The 19,728-nt window shown below is 40.3% G+C and overlaps 1 protein-coding gene across 1 annotated transcript; it reads right to left on the bottom strand.

The window, feature by feature from the left end:
- Nucleotides 1-3,644: 3,644 nt before the first annotated feature.
- espl1 (extra spindle pole bodies like 1, separase) lies at nucleotides 3,645-19,649 on the bottom strand. The gene is made up of 32 exons (XM_056751530.1): nucleotides 19,499-19,649; nucleotides 18,777-18,876; nucleotides 17,788-18,093; nucleotides 16,968-17,696; nucleotides 16,746-16,835; nucleotides 16,544-16,655; nucleotides 16,031-16,158; nucleotides 15,362-15,555; nucleotides 15,047-15,289; nucleotides 14,716-14,860; nucleotides 14,418-14,583; nucleotides 14,170-14,306; nucleotides 13,948-14,082; nucleotides 13,752-13,868; nucleotides 13,318-13,486; nucleotides 13,049-13,177; nucleotides 12,198-12,354; nucleotides 11,955-12,064; nucleotides 10,659-11,869; nucleotides 9,606-10,014; nucleotides 9,390-9,530; nucleotides 8,438-8,651; nucleotides 8,122-8,315; nucleotides 7,854-7,981; nucleotides 6,189-6,311; nucleotides 5,938-6,081; nucleotides 5,307-5,471; nucleotides 5,049-5,153; nucleotides 4,826-4,941; nucleotides 4,652-4,735; nucleotides 4,398-4,562; nucleotides 3,645-4,226 (listed from the first exon to the last, which is right to left on the bottom strand). The coding sequence occupies exons 2-32, from the start codon at nucleotides 18,855-18,857 to the stop codon at nucleotides 4,025-4,027; spliced, it is 6,549 nt and encodes a 2,182-aa protein (XP_056607508.1). The 5' UTR covers nucleotides 18,858-18,876; nucleotides 19,499-19,649; the 3' UTR covers nucleotides 3,645-4,024.
- Between the last annotated feature and the right edge of the window lie 79 nt (nucleotides 19,650-19,728).

Genomic DNA, 19,728 nt, shown 5'->3' with positions numbered 1-19,728 from the left:
TCCTCGTAAGCTTCCCTTGAGTGTTTTATTACCCACACCTGCCTATTGTTAATTATCCTTTGTTCGTCTCCCTATTTATTGCCCTTGTATTCTCTGTCCTGTGCTCGTTTGTTCTTATACATACTTGTAACTTTGCTTGTCTGAACTGCTGTACCCAGGATTTATCCTTACGTTGTGTGCCAGCGTTTCTGCCCCAGAACTCTGTTCCTGAGAGTTTTTGTTACAGTTTGTTACCCTATGTGAGTTTTTTTTGTTCCTGTTTGGCTGTCTTTGTTTATCCCCTGTATTTTACCCCATTGTGGGTTTTTGTTTTGTGTTTTATAAAGACATTTTGTTACCCCGTACCGCTGCCTGCATTTGGGTTCTCCTCCATCTCATTACGTTCCGTGACAGAACAAACAAGCCAATAATGAACCCAGCAGGCAGTAACTCGTCCCAGACTTGGTGGCAGTCAAGCTACAATGAGGTCCAGAAAGGCAACGGCCCTTTTCCTCCCCAGGGTAATCGGACCCTGGATGAATATGCACGGGGATCGGTGGCTAGGCGGGGCTGTCTCCCAGAGGTCCTACTGAACTCTTATTTCCTCGCTGGCCTCGTCAGTCCTCCTCTGCCTGAGGAACGGGAGAGGATGATCCGGGGGTCTTTCCAGGATCTGGTAGAGGATCTCGCTTGCAGCAACCCGCAGGACTCCTCCCATTCCCACCTGGATTCTATCCCGGAGGACCGGGTTCTGACCACTGGGATGGTGAGGCTCTCTAGTCTCCCTATCGCTTCTCTACAGCCGTCCACATGCCCTGTGGTCCGTTCAAGGAAGCATAGGAGGGGGCCGCCGCCGTCAAGCCCGGCTGCCCAGCCGGTCCCGTCCGGCACTCCCGGGCCGGTCCCGTCCGGCACTCCCGGGCCTCTCCAGCCTCTCCAGCCGGTCCCGTCCGGCACTCCCGGGCCGGTCCCGTCCGGCACTCCCGGGCCTCTCCAGCCGGTCCCGTCCGGCACTCCCGGGCCTCTCCAGCCGGTCCCGTCCGGCACTCCCGGGCCTCTCCAGCCGGTCCCGTCTGGCACTCCCGGGCCTCTCCAGCCGGTCCCGTCCGGCACTCCCGGGCCTCTCCAGCCATGGTCCGTTCCGGCAGTCCAGCAGGGGACTAGGACAGTTCCTCCAAGGACTTCCCCTGTCAAGCCCTCTGGGGCTCCGCGCTCTGGCGTGCCCCCACGGGCTAGGACTTCCCCACCCAGCCCCTACCCTTTTGGACTGCCCCCTAGGTACTCTTGTTTGTCCCCACCCCCCCTCCCTTGTTTGTTATTTTTATTGTCTCACCCCAACCCGTTTGTTATTATTTCTTGTATGCCCCTAATCATGTTTTCAATGTTCTGTTGGTTTTTGTCTGTTACCCAGTCTGTCTTGTCTTGTTAGTTACCCCTTGGTGAACACCTGGAGGTGTTCATTTGAGGGGGGGCTTATGTCATGATTCCGCTATCATGTCATGTTTATTCTTATTCTTGCAGCGGAGTCATGACTAAGTCTAGGGTTTTGTGTGAGAAGGACATGGCATGGCTTAGATTTTGGCTTTCATGCTCCTTCTCGTGTCTCGTCTATGGCCCCGCCCCTCTCGTCTCCTCGTTAGCTTCCCTTGAGTGTTTTATTACCCACACCTGCCTATTGTTAATTATCCTTTGTTCGTCTCCCTATTTATTGCCCTTGTATTCTGTCATGTGCTCGTTTGTTCTTATACATACTTGTAACTTTGCTTGTCTGAACTGCTGTACCCAGGATTTATCCTTACGTTGTGTCCCAGCGTTTCTGCCCCAGCACTCTGTTCCTGAGAGTTTTTGTTACCCTACGTGAGTTTTTTTTTTTTTTATTTTTTTTTATTTTTTTTTTTTTTTTTTTTTTTTTTTTGTTCCTGTTTGGCTGTCTTTGTTTATCCCCTGTATTTTACCCCATTGTGGGTTTTTGTTGTGTTTTATAAAGATATTTTGTTACCCCGTACCGCTGCCTGCATTTGGGTTCTCCTCTATCACCACACGTTTCGTGACAAGATGTCTGCGTTTAATGTGAAAGGTCTTTGAGTGTAAAAACTGTTCCGTTGCTTTATGGTTTATTGAATACTGAAATAAAAAAATATTTTAAAAGGGGGAGAGAACGGCTTCCAATCAATTGGATATGCGGGTCCCAACATACACAGTGCCAAATACAGCTTCCCCCAGTTTGGGACCTTGTAAATATTGCAGTCTTTTAAGGAGACAACGTGTTAGAGTAAAATAAAAGCAATGATAAAAAACTAACTGAGCAACAGTCTCAATCTCATTTTCACTCACGACTAACATAGATTAGATATGTTAATAGACTCACAATTTATTTAATTTACCGTAAACCCAGTCTTACCTGCAGCGGCATGGAAGTCGCTCTGTTTCTCAGCGTTCTTCTCATGGGCCTGTACAGTGACTTGACGTTACCTCGCTTTTCATCGCCACTGATGTTAGATGCTGACACAGGTGAGGACTCCTGATCAGACTGGGTCAAATGACTTCTGGACTTGTAGCGTTTGCTCCCTTCATAAGGAGGTGTTTCACTCCGACAAAGGTATCGTGAGGCTGAAATAATAGCATTAGTTGAAAAACAAATAACTAAATTTGACCATGTTTGCAGTATAGTCAAATCATGAGGGGCAAATACAGGACACGTTACTGTGAGCATTTTTGTTATTAATAAAACTCGTATTAACAACTATGATGTTTGCCTTGTTGCCCAATTATTTTGTACTGAGGGGTCATCAAAAACAAATATTGCTCAAATAAACGATTCGGACATCGCCTTAAGCCTATGCTATGGAAGATTACTTGAATGGAAAAAAACACTTGCTGGTATGGTAACGTTAACAGCGCAAAAACATATGTCTCAACAAGAAAACTAACATTAGATTTGTTTTTGTGAGATTATATTAGAAATAAACCAATAAAGATAAACAATATAGAGATGCACATAACGTTACCCCAAAGTGACACATTTCTGTACAGAAAAAGGATTTAACACATATCTGGCTTAAACTTCAAAGAGGCTTTGAAGACTGTGAGAACAACCTTATTACCACCATATTACAAGACAATCATTTTGATCAACATTTTAGTGCATTTCCATTACTTCGAGAGAAAAATGTAAAATTGCAAAGAAATGTTAAAGGTGAAAAACAACAATGGTTATATAAAATACTATATAAAACTTTTTTTTTAATATTCAGATGTAATAAAAATATTGTTTTATCTCAGGGTGTACCTCTAGTAAATAATTTATGTCAAAGGGGTTCAGCTGACAAAAAAGTTTGAAAAACCCTGCCCTATGTTCTAAATACAGTATATATATATATATATATATATATATATATATATATATATATATATACACACAATATACTTTCTTTTGCCAATTGTGTACTATTTATAACTCAAATATATACATTTGTTCATAAATGATTTATTAGTACATCTACTACTTTCAATTGCGTTTAGATTAATATTCTGTTGCTGGAAATAGTTTTTAATGAGACCAGAATGCACACACCCTCTTTAGATCCTTACATTGTGAACTACATTAAGTCTTTATCATCACTGCCACACCATATGAAATCAAAATAATTGGAATAGTCAGGGAATCTGTCATGAAAGCATTTTATTTTAAAGCAGCATTCTATATAATTTAAAAACACAGGAAATAAAAATGTAATGTGATAAAAATACAAGCGTACTTGTACAAATGTCAATTAAACAATTTTGTAAAACAGTTATGAGAAAACCAAATCATAAGGCCATGAGAAAAACATAAATATGACAAAACTATCACCGTGACAAATTATGAGAACATTTAACAAAGTAAAACACTTTGATTGAACTCCTTGACAATTTGTTTGGTCCTATATTTCCCTCAATGAAATGTATTTTATACAACAGAGCTCAACTTTAAATAATAAGCGACCAAATATCATTCATTAAAATAAACTATACTTGTGCATAAAATTTGTAATTAAAACCAGAGTTAGTGAATGTACACAGGCAATCCATATGCAATCGGCGCGGCACCGATTATATGTTTGAGGTGTGTGGCGTTACGCGACTGGGCTAAATGCTGAAGAAGTGAGGATCCAGGGCCAGCAGACAGCCAGGACTGAAGAAGAGCTGACGTGAAGCGATCCAAATCACGATCCGTTACATCCCACAGGTTACCAAGTACTAATGGGCTAGAGTAGTCAAAAATCGAAGAAATATTGATTGATAACGCAATATATTTAAGGGAATGGTTCCACCCAAAATTTGGGTGGATTATTCCTTTAATAAAGAAAATTTATTTTGACAACTGACTCCACAATAGACTCTAAATAAATATTTTAGGACATTAATGTGTACATTACCATCCAGCAGTCAGGTAGCTGAGAATGATCCCTGTTCCCTCCTGGTTGCCAAGTATACTGAGAGCAGCACTGCTGCAGCCAAACAGCAGAGCCGCTGCCCGCACAGGCCCTTTCAAAACCCTCTGAGCATCCAGAAATCTAGCTCCTGCTCCATGACCTATGTATCTGCACAAATAAGGCACAAATACATATTGTCAAGCAAATTTTTCCTTATTTTGTATAAAGTTGATGATGTCTTTAACAGTATTACTCACATATAGAGATCTTTGGTGGCGACAGCCTCTTGTAGTTTATCTGGATCAGGAGCAATTCCACAAACACCTTGCCACCCCCGTTCACTAGCCAATCACAGACAGGACAGATGCCAAACTGTACGCTGGATCAGTAACGCAATTGTGACTGCCAGTTTGCATGCATTTGAAACTTACCCAGTAAACCAGTCTTTAAAGCGCGTCTCAGTGTCAGGCAGGTTCCCATCTGGGTTTAGCACATAATAAACTTGCTTAGGATTCACACCAGAAGACAAGGCACAGCTTGAATCCATCTGGTAAAAGATAACAAATCATTTGAAGGATTCGAGGGGAAAGTGGATTTGTTTATGCATATGTGATAAATATTCTGTGCGTGCTTGTATAGGTAACAGATTGATACCTCTTTAAGATGACTGTGACCAAGTACCGCATGTAAAGATGGCATGCGAGTGACACAGCGAGATTTCAGACAAGTGATGTTCTCCCATGGCAATTTTTGCATGTACTGAAGAAAACAATATTTTGATCGATGAAACCAACAAACAAGCCATAAACTCCTCTCAACATGAATAGCAACTTGCATGTAACACTGCGTAAATGCATTTCAAATGTAATACTAATCCAGTAAATATTACACAGAAGTGACTTGACAACCCACCTTGTCCAAGATAAGAACTGTATGTCCCTGTGGCTCCTCCCTCCCCCTCAGTTCAGCCACAACCCCCTGCAGAAGCCTCAGGAAGTCCTTGTCCTGCAGACCCGACCCGTCCACAAGAGACTGTAGGTCAGGCAGGGAGAGGAGTGGGGATGCTGAGAGAACCACCTTAAGAGAGATGATGAGAGTCATGAAGCACATGATATAAGACCACATATAAACCCTAAACAGATATCAGTGCTCTACAGATGGTTTGAAGAAACCACTTAAAGGGATAGTTCACCCAAAAATGAAAATTCTGTCATGAATTACTCACTCTCTAGTTGTTCCAAACTTGTATACATTTCTTTTTTTGGTTTAACACAGAGAAAGATATTTGGACGAATGTTGACCCAGAACGGTTTTCTGACCTACATTCTTCAAAATATTTTCCTACTATGGTAGTCATTGGGGTCCAAGAACCGTTTGGTTACAAGCATTCTTCAAATATATTTCTCTGTGTTCATCAGAACAAAGAAATGTATGTAGATTTGGATCAACTTAAAGGTAAGTAAATGATGACAGAAATTTATTTTTGGGTGAACTGTCCCTTTAAATTCACTGTGTCCATTTCTACAGAATTGTCACCACATACCTTGAGTATCTCCTGTGTGATCTTTGTTCCTTTCAGTGCCTGTTGGAAACGTTTAATCTGAATTTCAAGCTCAGGATCAGAGTTAAAAGGGAGGAGTAAAGTTCGCCACACCCCTAAAGCTTCTTCCATTTCCTCTAGCAATTTCTGATGAGGGAAAATTATCACATCTCAATATACATATCAATCCCATCAAATACCAACTTCAAAACATCCAACATTATTCTTGTTCATTCCAATAAATATAGACTTACCTCCACACGAGCATCCAAAGCCTTCCGTCCCTCCCACCACTGGGATTTTTCTGCCACCCCGCTCACTTCCTTTTGCCCTTTCAACACTCCATCCATCTCCATCAACAGCACGGCAACCGAACGCTAAAGAATGTATTTAAACATTTTAACGTAGTGCATTTAAAACTTTATTCAATGTTAATATTGTGATGCAGGATTGTCATACGTCCAAACAGTAAAGGCCATTGCAAATTATGTCTGAAATTTCCACACGTTAAAAAAAAAAAAATACGATCACATTTACACACTGCCTGATCTTTCGAATCTGTTTCAAGCATTTTGACTATTCAGAGACACTGGCGCCAATCAGGCCCTGTTCTTTTCAGGTGCAGAAGGGTGGGCTAGCAGGTATCCTGGGTGGGCATATACCCCAACCGGAAAAAGATGAAGAAACCATTTAAACCTTTTTTTATTTTTTTCTGATAAGATAAGAATGTGTTTTGGTAAAATTTTCGTTTTTGTTTATTTCTGTGAACGTCTGACAACATTTCCCCTCAAATTTCATAAAAAAATGTTATTTTTTTGTGGATTTATTTGCCGAAAAAGAACTGGAGAAAACTGAAATATTGCAAAAAAATAAACAACTTCCTATTTAGTTTTAAACAACACAAATCTACTGTTTGTAGGTCTACGTGTATTAGAAAAAGTAAAAAAGATCATTTATGAAATAACCCTGCTTTTTTAAATGAATTTATTATCATGCTCTGTCTTTCATATTGCTGTTCGGTGACAACACAATGTAATATATGACTTCAATACATGCAGGATTGAAATTATTTATGATGTTATAAATATGTAAAACAGACATTCATTACAGAAGACTGCAAGATTAAAACAAAAATAATTATTGGTGATTATAGCCCTTTAAATAAATTGTGTTTGTTTGATTTTTTTGATGTTTTACGCATTGATAAAGTGGTTATGTAAATAAATAGAAGCCTTTATAGAAAGCGGGCTAAGAACATTCCCCATCAGTGAAAAATCACTGACTTCTGTTTAATTTTTGCAAAAACCTCTGATTTCACTGCACAGTGAACTTTACATCATATCTTCTGTTGTTTATGAGGTCCGCGAGCGCGAAGTGCACCTAAACTGCACAATGTTTTGCTACAACCTTGAGGTGTTTGAGATGGTAGGAGATAGATTTATTGGAAAAGCTGGATCTTTCGTTCATTCCCGATGGTCGATAAGTAAAAATTTAGCCTAAATATTGCAAGCAAATAATAGCTGTTTGTCAATATTACCGCTTGCGTGACCCGTAATAATAAATTATTCGGATTTTACTGCATAATTCATTTTACATGCGGTTTATAATAAACTCAAAACCAGCATGCAGTGTGCCTAAAAATTATTTTGCTTTCACCAGCATCTCTGTTACAAACTAAAGCCACTCTGTGAGTGAAGAGTGACGTTGCTTTCAACCAATAGAAAATACTGCAATTTTTGGTGTTGTTTTTTTACTCTCATTGGGTGGGCAAGACAGATGTTTAGGTGGGCTCAGCCCAACCCTGCCCATGCCTGGAGCCGGCCCTGTCGCCAATACAAAAATCTGCATAAGATATTTTCGGACTGTATGTGCAAAGACCTTAAGCATAACAGAACACATGCTTGTGGTAACATGTATACCTCTCTGTCTGTAGTAGGGATTCTAACTGTTATTGGTGCGGAGTCTCGCTGCAGTCTGGTCAGAAGAATAGTGGTGCCAATCTCATCAGGATACACCCCCACAAGCGAGAGCATGCACACAGTTATTCCTATGACAACAATAACAAGTCTGTGTCATCTCTGTGGTATTCATAAATGCTTAGATGTAACCGATTCCAAAATGACATCTTTCGATAGAAGACTTTGTGGGGAAAAAATGTAAAGTTATATAAGCAGCTGAGTGTGTTACCTGCTGGCAGGTCTTTCAGTTGCTCTGTAAACTGTTGGCAGTGTGTTTGTGGAAACTCTGTTGGGTGTGATGAGCTGAAAGAAAAGATCTTCTCCAGTGTAGAGAGTTTCTGAGTCTGAGTCACTCCTGATGATTCCTCCAGTTTTAGAGCACTCAGACCTTCTGTTACATCATTACTTGATTTCTTAAGCTTCCTACAGAGAAAGTGAATAAACAAGGCATGTTATACAAAACTTGGTTGAGATATTTTCATTGAGAGGACAAAATTAGCTTAATTGTAACCATTCTTCACTCAGTGCAGGGGCCACTGACATACCTGAACTGGCTAACCACGTGACGGGTCATATGGTGCCGAGTGGACACCCCCAGCGACTGTGCATGTAGCATTGCTGTGGTGACAGGATCAGTCTGACCAAGTGATTGAGCGAGCAGTGAGCAGATGTGAGGATAAAGAGAAGGAGGGGGGAAGTGATGAAAGAGGAGCCATGAGAAGCGCAGGTACGACTGGATGGCCTCCACTGATAGGTCAGCTAAATACACACAAATGTACAAACGGATGTATATTTTATTAAGATGTTGATTAAAACATTGAACATACACGAGTCCAACCTCGAATTTGCACCCCAGTGATATCTGCAAAAGTAGATTTATAAGTTATGTGTTGCAGTATTGTATTGACAATAACTGTGATATTAAAGTGAAATTCTGTCATTTATTCACACTCTTGTCATTTTAAAACCGTATGACTTTCTTACACAGAACACAAAAGAAGATATTTTGAAGAATGTTGTTAACTCGCCCCCATTCACTTGCATTGGTTTTGGGCCCATACAATAGAAGTGAAGGGCTGTGCTGTTCGGTTACCAACATGCTTGAAAATATCTTCTTTTGTGTTCTGCAAAAGAAAGAAAGTCAAAGGTTTGAAATAACAAGAGTAAATGAGTGAATAAATGAGGACAGAATTTTCATTTTTAGGTGAATTATCACTTTAATAACTGTGATTATTGATTGCATATCTGAATTTTTTTTATTTTTTTAAAGCTTTGTACATATTTAACAATCGTGTTATTTTGCCACGATAATCATGTAGTAAAACTCTGACATTGTAACAGCCCTTATACAAGTATTTTTCGCTTATAAATCTAAAACATTTTAGTTCATTTCAGCTATCAGCAAGATTTAAGTACTCTCAGCTCTATTTAATACGTTTTACCATGTTTACCAAAATTCCTATTGTTCTTTAGATTTCTTGATGGACTGTGTGTTACCTAAGGCAGTATGTGCATGTGATAGGGGTGTGTGAGCTCCAGGGCCATTCTGTCCAGCCCTCCTGAGCTCACTGAAACCCTCCTGTCCTACATCGGTGGGCAGATCTCTCCTCAAGACCTCACAATCGGCATCTGGGCTGCCTAGAATCACATACACAAACAATTAGTCCAATCAGAATCCGAGCCATGCATTCACATCAATATTGGTTCACACACCTGTGTCTTTCATCTCTGTGTCAGAGTCTCTGAGCTCCTCCAGGCTGATATTCAAAAGAACCTCATCTTCATGCTCTTTAATCATCCTCATCCTTTCTGGCTCGTCTGTGACCTCTGAACTCTGACTCTTTTTCGCTCTGCCCCTGCGTGGACGTGTCTGTTGGGCTACAGTCGCATCTTCTTCAGAAGATAGGCAGCCAGAAGAGGGAAGGGCTGTGCTCTTCTTAGTCCCCCGTGTTCTTCGGGGAGTCTCTGGTTCTACAGGAACTTTGGTGTCACTGGGGTTGGAGTTTGCTGATGATTTAAGGGTACGAGTGGTTTTAGAGTTGGACGCGTTTCGCTTTTTCTCAGTCTTTTCCACTACGGCGGTAGGTGCAGTTTCAGTGTCACTCTCATCACTGAACTCAACCTGAGACAGAAAACAGCCAATTCCATTTATAAGCTCTTGAGGATGCATGACTCAAATTTGAACATCTCTGTTAAGCCTGAAGCCTTGAATTTAACTCCTATTTACATTTTATTAAAGAAATGCAACGGGTTTATTGTGTATTTAGTAAGGTCTTCATGCTGTGTGGTAGAAACTGTAAAAAGTTACCTTAAAGGGAGGGTTCACACAAAAATGAAGATTCTGATATCATTTACTCACCCTCATGTTATAGAAACCTATATATATATGACTGTTTTTAGTTTAACACAAAAGATGATATCAAGAAGAATGTTTATAACCAAACATTTCTAGGGCACCATTGACCGCCACAGCTAGGTAATGGTGCCCCATAACTGTAGTTTCCCAGATTCTCAAAATATTTTTGTGTACAACATATCAAAGAAATCGATACAGGTTTGAAACAAATTTAGGGTCAGTAAATCAAGACCGAATTTTCATTTTTAGGTGAACTATCCCTATCCCTACAAGCACCACTAGTAATAAGCACTTATTGTATAGTGAGAACAATTGCTTCCATTGTTTACTTCATTTGTAAGTCGCTTTGGATAAAAGTGTCTCCTAAATGACTAAATGTAAATGTATCAGTAGAAACTGAGGTATCAAACCTTAAAGCGTGAGCGTTTGGTCCGTTTAGGTGCTGCGGGTACAAGCAATGGTTTCACTTCTACAGGAGAAGAATCTTTGTAAACTTCGAATGATCCCTTTGGGGCGACTTTAGACTTTGTATTCCCGCGATTGCCTGCAGGAGTAAGTGAGGGTGTGAAGTTGACCGAAATCTCAGGCACCTCATTAGTAAAGTCAAATGCTCTCAGATCACCAACACCAGTGGTGGTGGACACAGACTTGGGTCGAGACGTCCTTGTCGGTTTGGGCGTTTTGAAAACCATGGAGGCTTTTGAGATGGTAATTTTGGGCACAGAGTCTTTAGGTTTCTTAGAAGCTAAAGAGGATTCTTTCGTTTTCCTGCTCTCTTGCTCCATTTTTTTGTCACTTTGGCTCTTAACGTTTCCCTCTGAGAGAGGTTTGTCAGAAGCTGGGCTTTTGGCTTTATGCCTTGATTCAGTTTTTTGGGGTTTTAATTGAGTTTTGGTCTTTGTTGGTTTCCAACCCCAGACAGAAGAGAAAAGTTCTTCTGGTGTGCACTGTTTCTTTATGGCTAATGCTAAACAACACGCCACAGCTTTAGCTCCCAGTAGAGCAGCCCTGATGGGCCCAAGTTCTGGTGTCATTGCTCCTTTCGGCTTCACTGCCTTCAATCCCGCTTCAATTTCCTCCCACAAGGCTGCAGACTTTCCTTTCTCTCCCGTTCTGAGTAGCTGAAGCACGGAGGCCAAATGCATCCTACCAAGTTCGGCCTGGAGCACTGACAGACATCGTTTAGTTGATATGTTAGGTGACACAAGATCCGCCAGACTGCTCTGGAGTTTAGTCATGACACTAAGGCAACGTTTCCTGGCACATTGGCGTAATCGGCAGGATAGCTCTTGGTCAGACTGGAGGTCCGCTTGTATCAGGGCCCAATGGATACTGACTCGAACCACACTGAGCTCAGTGCAGCAGGGACTGAAGCAAGTCTCAGCATGGGTCAGGCAGGAAAGCCATCGCTGGCGTTTGGGTTTTAGAGGAGGAGATGCTCCTTGACTTCCTAATCTAGACATGGTTTCGACAGGCTCCTTGAGAAGGGCACGAGAGCTGAGGAGTCCACTCAGATCCTCATCTTCCTCAAGAATGTCACCAGAAGAAGCAGGGGCAACTGGCCGACCTTTGCGTGGTTTTATTTTCACCTCGATCTTCGGTTGTTGGGCTTGACCAAAATCTACATGAAGACGAGGTAATGTTAATAGCAGTAGCAAATATATAAGTAGTAAAAAATGTTGTCTGAATGGTTCTGACTACATTACCTGTGCACAAATCCAACAAGTTTCTGACTTGCTCCAGATCTAAACCACTTGCTTCAGTAGCTCCTTTCATCAACTCCAGCTCTGCTTTCAATACCAACAGCTCGGCACAGCTATGTGATTTAAAACATCCCAGTTCACACAAACATCAGTCTAGTATATAATGTGCATATTGTGTGTATGGAGAGTGGACAAAAGTATCAGAAATGTCTGTAAATGTATACACCCTGCAGGGTTTATACTTACTGGCTGAGGGTCTGCAATTTGGTGGCCAGTTTGAGAGCCTCTAGACACTGAGCTTTAGCTTCATGAACGGCCCCACTGCTGCTCCTCACAGCCACCATCCTTTCAGAACAAACCAGAACCTCGCTCAACAACAGCCACTTAAACACAACGCTGTCTCCTACAGAGAAAAATCACACACATTCCGTCCACATTAATGTTTCGGACAATACATGGACTATAAAATATATAAATCAGGGGTTTTCAAACTTTTTGTTAGCTGAATGATATGCTCTATGATAGCACAGATGCATGTGGGATACATGTATTTGATGTCTGCATTTACATCTGGAATACGAGATGTTTCCTTACAAATGCCATAAAGACATCTAGAATGTTTCTGTAAGATGGTTATTATTTTAGATGCATCCATGCCCTTTCTAAGACGTTCAATTTTCAATTAAAAATCGCTTAATTTCATTTCAACTATTTAATTGTACATTTATCTTGAAAAACTCTTTTATATATATTAAAGTGGGGGTAACATGCTATTTCATGCATTATGACTTGCACACTGTTAAACATGCTGGCTTCTAAAGCTTAACATGGTTAACTTGTCAAAAAGTTGAACGTATGACGTAGTATTTCTGTGCTCGATTCACTCCACCAGGGTTTTGGAAAAAAAAATCTAACATGAATTCACGTTTGGTAACAAGGGTTCTTAGTCCATTATTGGATGATTTTTTTGACATTTTTGTTGTAAATCCCTCAGGGAACTTTTTTTGCCATATTTTGCAAGCAAAATCTCAAAATTGGCTTTTATTCTTCTTTTCAAACTGATGCGAAATGATTATCTGTTGTTAACAAATTTGTACCTTGATCTACAAAGCGAGTGTCCGTGTTTGGTCCAGGAGCTCCGTAAAACCCGTTGCCCAGCAACATCATCACTAAGCTGCACAACAGCTTGAGTCCTTCATACTGGGCTGTATCTGGAGTTTTTAAACCTAAAACAAAAACATTATCACACATAGATGTGTATATGTGAAATGTAACGCTTTTGTCTTTTTGCGACTAAGTAAGGTGGTTATATCTTTGCTTCAATGAAAAGATCTTCATTTAACACATGTATTGAGCGTAAACTGACCATGTTGAATGATGCTCTGGCGCAGCTGTGAGTCTAAAGTCTCGGAGTCCAGACTCAAGTATTCACTGGCGGTCTGCAGAGCCCGTGCTCTAAGTAGGTACCAGCTCTTAGAATGATGCCGAGCGGATTCCTTTATCACCTCCATCAGGCAACAAACCCCAGATTCAACCTGAGAGCAAGAGAAAGACAGAGGGATGATCTCTGTACTGTAACTGCTTTTTACAGCTGACCACTAAATTGAAACTAGACAGCACAAATTATTGTTTTAAATAGTTTCTCATTTGCAGTAAAGGGACAGACCCATGGTCTGTGAATGAGTACACAAATGCACTTATACAAATACACCTATTCTCTTTAACTGGCCTATCGACAAGCATTTTGCAATTTAAATGAAATAAATATGAGACTTCATCTACAAATTATCTCTGTGTTACCTGTCCTAAAGTATAGCAGATCTGTGCTCTCTGTAGCATTGCAGTCATGGATATAACAGACATTCCCTCTGAGCTTGGGTCAGAGGTCAGACTCTGTTCTGCTTTCCCCAACTCCACCTAAAACATCCACACATTAGATATTAATAAATCTTCTCAACATTGCTTTAATAAATTTCACGGCATAATATAAGGTCACCTGGGCGAGCTGAGGGGAACCTAAATACAACAGGATCCTGGCAGAGAGGCAACGGGCATTTGCACTGTTCTGAGAATCTCCGAGGATAAGAAATAGAGCAGCAGCGAGCTGATATCCCTCCAGAGCTTGCAGGTGCTAAAATAAGAAATGTTTAAATCTAAAAGACCAAGAGCTTTTGGAGAGCATTGATTTTGAGATGACATTGAGTGTGCGTGGACCTACTTTTCCCATGAGTGTGTTGAGGGCAGACATCAGTGTGATCGAGGACGCTGTAAGTTTAGGATCTCTAACAGCAGGTAAGGACCCCTTGAGTAGACTCCGCCACAGAGACAAACTTTTATCCAGAGGTTCGCTCAGCTCTTAACGCATAGACACAAATCAATAGCATGTCACAACTGTTTTTTAATACTAGATAAAGTAGAGAGTTCCCCGTGTCCAGGAAAGTGGTCCCAAATCAAAAAGTGACTTACTGCTATGGGCCAGTAGATTAAAGCGTAGTCCATCATAGACTAGCTGGCTCTCTTGGGATTTCTGTTTGTCCTCATACTCCAGATCATTAGTAGGAACGGGATCCACACACACTTCCATTTTACTCTCTGCCTGCACTGCACGCAGTCGCTTTTCCATGTCCACAGCCTGGAATAATTCAAGAAAATGTATGTGTTTTGGGGTACTAAACTCAAAGAGTAAACCTTTTAGATGTTTGAGATATACAATAAACCTGTGAAGCGCATTTAAACTGGTTGTGTACATTAACAAGGCACTCACCTCCTGCAGATTGGACTCAAGGGTGCAGATGTAGAGCCATAGGGAGGCATGTGCCTTCTCATCCTTCAGCCTATCAGCATTCTCTGCTGTCTCTGGCTCAGCCTCCAACAATCGCAAAGCCTCATGGGTAAAGTCAATTGCTGAGCTGATTGCCATAAACGAAAAAATCCAAGTCAGGCATCCTCATTCAAATAATACAAACGCATAAAAGCACAAAAACTAATGAATCAAATGAGTGTTAAAGGGATAGTTCACCCAAAAAAAAAAATCTGTAATCAGTGATGACAGAATTTTCATTTTTGGGTGAACTATCACTCAAATGTTAACCTACCACTCAGTCTGTTGGCTAAAGTCTTGGTAGCACACAACCTGTGACATTTCGCACAGGTAGGAAGCCCGTCTCAGTTTGTACGAGGTGTCTTCGTGACATATATCCAAGAGGTCGCAGAGCGTGTTGTAGCGCTCCTGAGCTGTGTCTCCTGTCTGCTCTTTATACAAACGTAACTCCTCCTCTAACAAACAAATCACCACCTCCTCATCCATCGACACTTCCGCCAATCCATCCCTCAAAGTTCTGCCAAGAAGACGGTTTTGTTCAGCATGAGTCTTTCGATCTACAACTTACTTTTTGCTAAGTGCGAGTTACCTTAGGCGTGTGTCATCCTCTCCTGCCCGGGCTGCATCACACTTAGTTTTGACCCATAGTGACACAGGTTCAGCGAGATGATCCAAAACTCGCTTTCCTAAAACTTGAATCCAGCGCGCGATCCAGTCTAAAGCCCGCTCCGGTTGACCCCCGCGCCGGCTGCACTGGACAGTCAGCATGAAGCAGCGATTGACCTGAACACATACACAAACACCCACAACATATCTAAAGTGTACAAGCTTATTGTGCCATTTATACATTCTCTTTGAATTTGACAGTACTGTATAAAAGTCAAAATATTCAACACTTGTACAACAGATAAGTAAAGTCAGAAATTAATTTTGTTGTTAAAAATCGTTCACCCAAATATAAAACTTCTGTCATCATTTATTAACAATGTTCAAAACATGTAATGATTTTCTATTGTGGCATACAAAATATTTTTCCGAAATCTCTGAAATAAAATATAATTCAATGGGGTCCAATGTTGTTTGGTAACCAACATTCTTCAAAATATCACCTTGTGTGTTAAGCAGAGGAATGAAAGCCATGTAGGTATGGAACGACATGAGGGTGAGAAAATTATGCAAGAATTTTCTTTTTAAGGGTAAATTATCCCTTTAAATTGATTATCTATAGTCTAATGTAACAAATTATTTGAATTCTTACCCTGTCCACAGGAAGAGAGGGTGGGCAGTCTTTACACAGCTCCTGACACACAATTACAGCCAAACCAAACGCTCCGTCATACAGCTTCGTGTTAAACAGCTCGTACACAACATTATTCACCGCGCACACTACAGGGGATGACACAAAAGCAAAAAAGAATTAATAATAAAGTCTTCATTAAAACACGCAAATCTAGTGTAAATCAAGGAAATAGAACAGACACCACACGGTGTTATCACATAAAACTTGTGGTAGGCATGATGCAAACAAGATCTTTTACGGTAGTGGAAAAATCATGAAATAGTCAGATAAAACAAATAAAAATAAATCAATTCTTCTATCAAGTAATAGCATTTATTAGTCTGTAATATATACTGTCGTACATTTACACTTTTTTCACAAAATTCACCTGATGTATGATAAGACTAACTATCTTGGTTTACGTAAATATGAAATCTAATCATATTTTAGAGCTATCCGTTACATCTGGTACATAACTGTGGGCAGCCATACCTCCTTTAAGTAAGAAGTTGTCATTGTTAAGTGTCCGCAATTCAGTCAGCATGCGTCCTGCTGTCGCCTGGCAGTACAAAAGCACTCTGTCCAGAGAATCCCCCGCAGACACCTGATGACACACACAGAATATGTACAAACCTTGAGCCGATGCATTTAAACATCATACACCTGGATGTCTCATTACAGTTCAGTGCATTACCTGAGATGCGTGAAGACTATCGTACGTGCTAATAAAGCCCTGGTAGAAACTGAAACAAAGAGAGTACTGCACCTTCTGTGAAAAAGAGCACTGGAACACAAAACATAAAAGTTATATATTTTAGAATGGTACTCCATCATGGGTTAAATTTCCAGGTAACAATTAGTATGCCATTAATGTAACACATATCAGTAGGTGTCAATTATGATGATATGGTTTAACCTTTTGCTGTCTGAGCAGAAGTTCCTGATATTCCTCCAGGAAAGAGAAAGAAGTCAGCAGAGTGGCTATGTTCATCCCTTTACTTTGGCCAGCCTCCACTGCCCAAATAACAAGCTGGCAAGCCTCAAACAGCGCATGACACTCAGAGCCAGACATCACACTAGGCAGCCCCCTTAAGATGCGTGCACATTCAGTGAAAGCTTTACCGCACTCTTTTCCTGAACCAAAACAAGACTGCAGCTGCACTGCCCGATCTGCAAGACTCAAGGCCGATCGCAGAACACCGTGACCTTTGACCCCCTCCACAGCACCTCGAATCAACCCACTAGCTTCTTCTGAAAAATTAATTGACTTACAAAGAAGCTTAGTGACCTTAAACAAGATCTCACACTTCACCGGAAGCATTGGTAACATTTGTGCAAAGACTTGTTCAGAGCACAAGTTTATTGTGGGGACGAGGGAAAGGTTTTGTAATTCTGTGATCAAAAATGTCACATTTTCGTGAGTCAAACTCTTTGATGACTCAAATTCCGCTACCACTTCCTCCACAAAGAGTGGCACTTTAGATGTTGAGTTGGACTCCTGTTCTAAGAGCCTGAACATCAAAGCTTGCAGCTGATATTGGAGTCTGTCCCTTGGAGAGAGGGCAGAGCCACTAGCGTTGTTAGACTGGAGATTGTTCCACAATACTGCGAAGCAGTTCCGCACCAGAACCTGGAAGTCATCGGTCTGTCAACAAAAAATATGCAAAGATATATTAGTAGCCTTCTGAAAAATTTCTATATTCGAAATGTGTCAATAATATAATGGCAAACTGTACCTCTGCAGACAAACGCTTCAGTCTTCTGTACATGAGTCGACCCAGTCGACTAGCAGGCCCATGAGCTCTCAGGGAGGCGACTTTCTGTAGGATGTGGAATACTATTTTTTCCAGATAACATGGGTTGTTCTGCATTCCAGACTCTTCTACCAATTCATACCCTTGGATAGCCAGTTCAACCAAGTCCACTAGTCTCTCCTGATGTGTAGAGTCCAGCGGGCCACTGCCCAGCTGCTGGTTACACGCCCGGATGATACGATCACACATTGTGCGTCCATATGGACCGAGGCCATCATCAACATGTTTCTAAACCCAAAAGAAAAAGCACAACAAGTATAAACTCCAGCAGTGTGCTTCATATTTAAAAACACAGATGTCTAGCCTACTTGAAGGGAAAGGTTTGCAAATTATTTACGAACTGAAATGCAGATTTTGTTAAAAATCTGTGTTTTGAGTTGTCTGGTTACAATCTAAATGAATATTGACTGCCTTTTCTAGCTTTCAAAAAAACAATGACCAACAGTTTTATAAAATGTGTCATAAAGGCATTTAAACAGGTTTCTTGAAAAATATATACACGTATATATAGTCCATAAATGTATAATTTGTAGATGAAGTTTTGACATGTGCCATATCTTATGCAGCGTTTATCTTGAAGTGTACCAGTTATTATGGCAACAACCATAACCATTTCTTTCACTCCCATCAAAGTGCATGCAGAACAATTGCACAGGTAAAAAGTCTACTAAATAATTACTTATATTTTCTTTTTTGTTCAAACCTGTTCATATGGATTCAGGATAATAGATTTTTTAATGCTTTTGTGTAACCAGAAAACTAAAAACACAATTTTTCAAAAAAAATCAGCACTCTGGTTCCGAAGTAAGTAAATAATGACAAATATATTTTTTGGTAGAACTTACTTTTTAAAACATGTGACTGTTTTCACTTTCACCTACATATTTACACATAAATAAAAAGTGATATACCTTCAGGCTTTCGTGAAGAACTATGATGTCCTTTCCAGAAGACAGCTGTTGGACGTACTCCTCTGTTCTCAAACACTTCATGTTGTTTTCACTGTGTTTGCTGACAAACAAAAGCTTGGGATGATTTCATATACTAAATGCTTTACTGGCATAGAAAAAGCTTTCATTTCAGATCATTCATAACAAATAAAGCCAAGCCTAGATGGGCCGAAATGTATAGCAGAAGCATTTTTTTCAAGACAGTATAAGCATACGTTTATAAGATTTGAAATGATAAAAAAACTAATTGTTTAAAAATAAAAACGTGCATTTTTACCATTCCTGCCTGTCAAACTTTTTTTATAGTTAATCTGATGAACTAACGTCAAACCTGGAATTATTATATACAGTCTAGGACCCATCTGAATTTGAAGTAAAGTAACGGAAAACTTTCATTAAAAATCCCCTGGTTTGATTTAAAAAATTGCATTAATGTATTGTCAATGGTCTAAGTTAGCCAGCACCATTTATTTGGAGATGTCACTTGTTTTATTTTTCCACGTTTAAGCCCAACTATATTCTGGAACCTCTGTGCACGAACGGTCGGTGTTATTTTGTATTTCAAAAATATTTCATGATCATTTGAACATACAGTACAATTACAAACTAGCATGCTAGCTGGCTAACTGAGCCCACTGTTAATCCAGAATCCACGTAAACAAATTTATTAGCGTGCCACTTACCATGCTCAGCAGAGGGTTAAAATGAAGGAATACTCTATTTGAATTGTATGTCTTGTCGCGCGAAGTTTAAATAAATGTCAACGTTAAGAAAGTTAAAATCTCCACTTTTTCGTCGGCGTAGTTTTGTTGACAGCAAGAGAACACGGTATGAAGTCGCGCACTTGTTTAAAATACCGCAAAGCCTATCGGGAAACTTCGTTGACGTAACGGCACGTCTCGGAAAGGAATTA

The sequence above is a fragment of the Triplophysa dalaica genome, chromosome 6 (genome assembly GCF_015846415.1).
Source record: "Triplophysa dalaica isolate WHDGS20190420 chromosome 6, ASM1584641v1, whole genome shotgun sequence".
NCBI classification, from domain to species: domain Eukaryota; kingdom Metazoa; phylum Chordata; class Actinopteri; order Cypriniformes; family Nemacheilidae; genus Triplophysa; species Triplophysa dalaica.
Note: the sequence above shows the minus strand (reverse complement) of the source record. Positions and strands in the feature narration are given on the sequence as shown.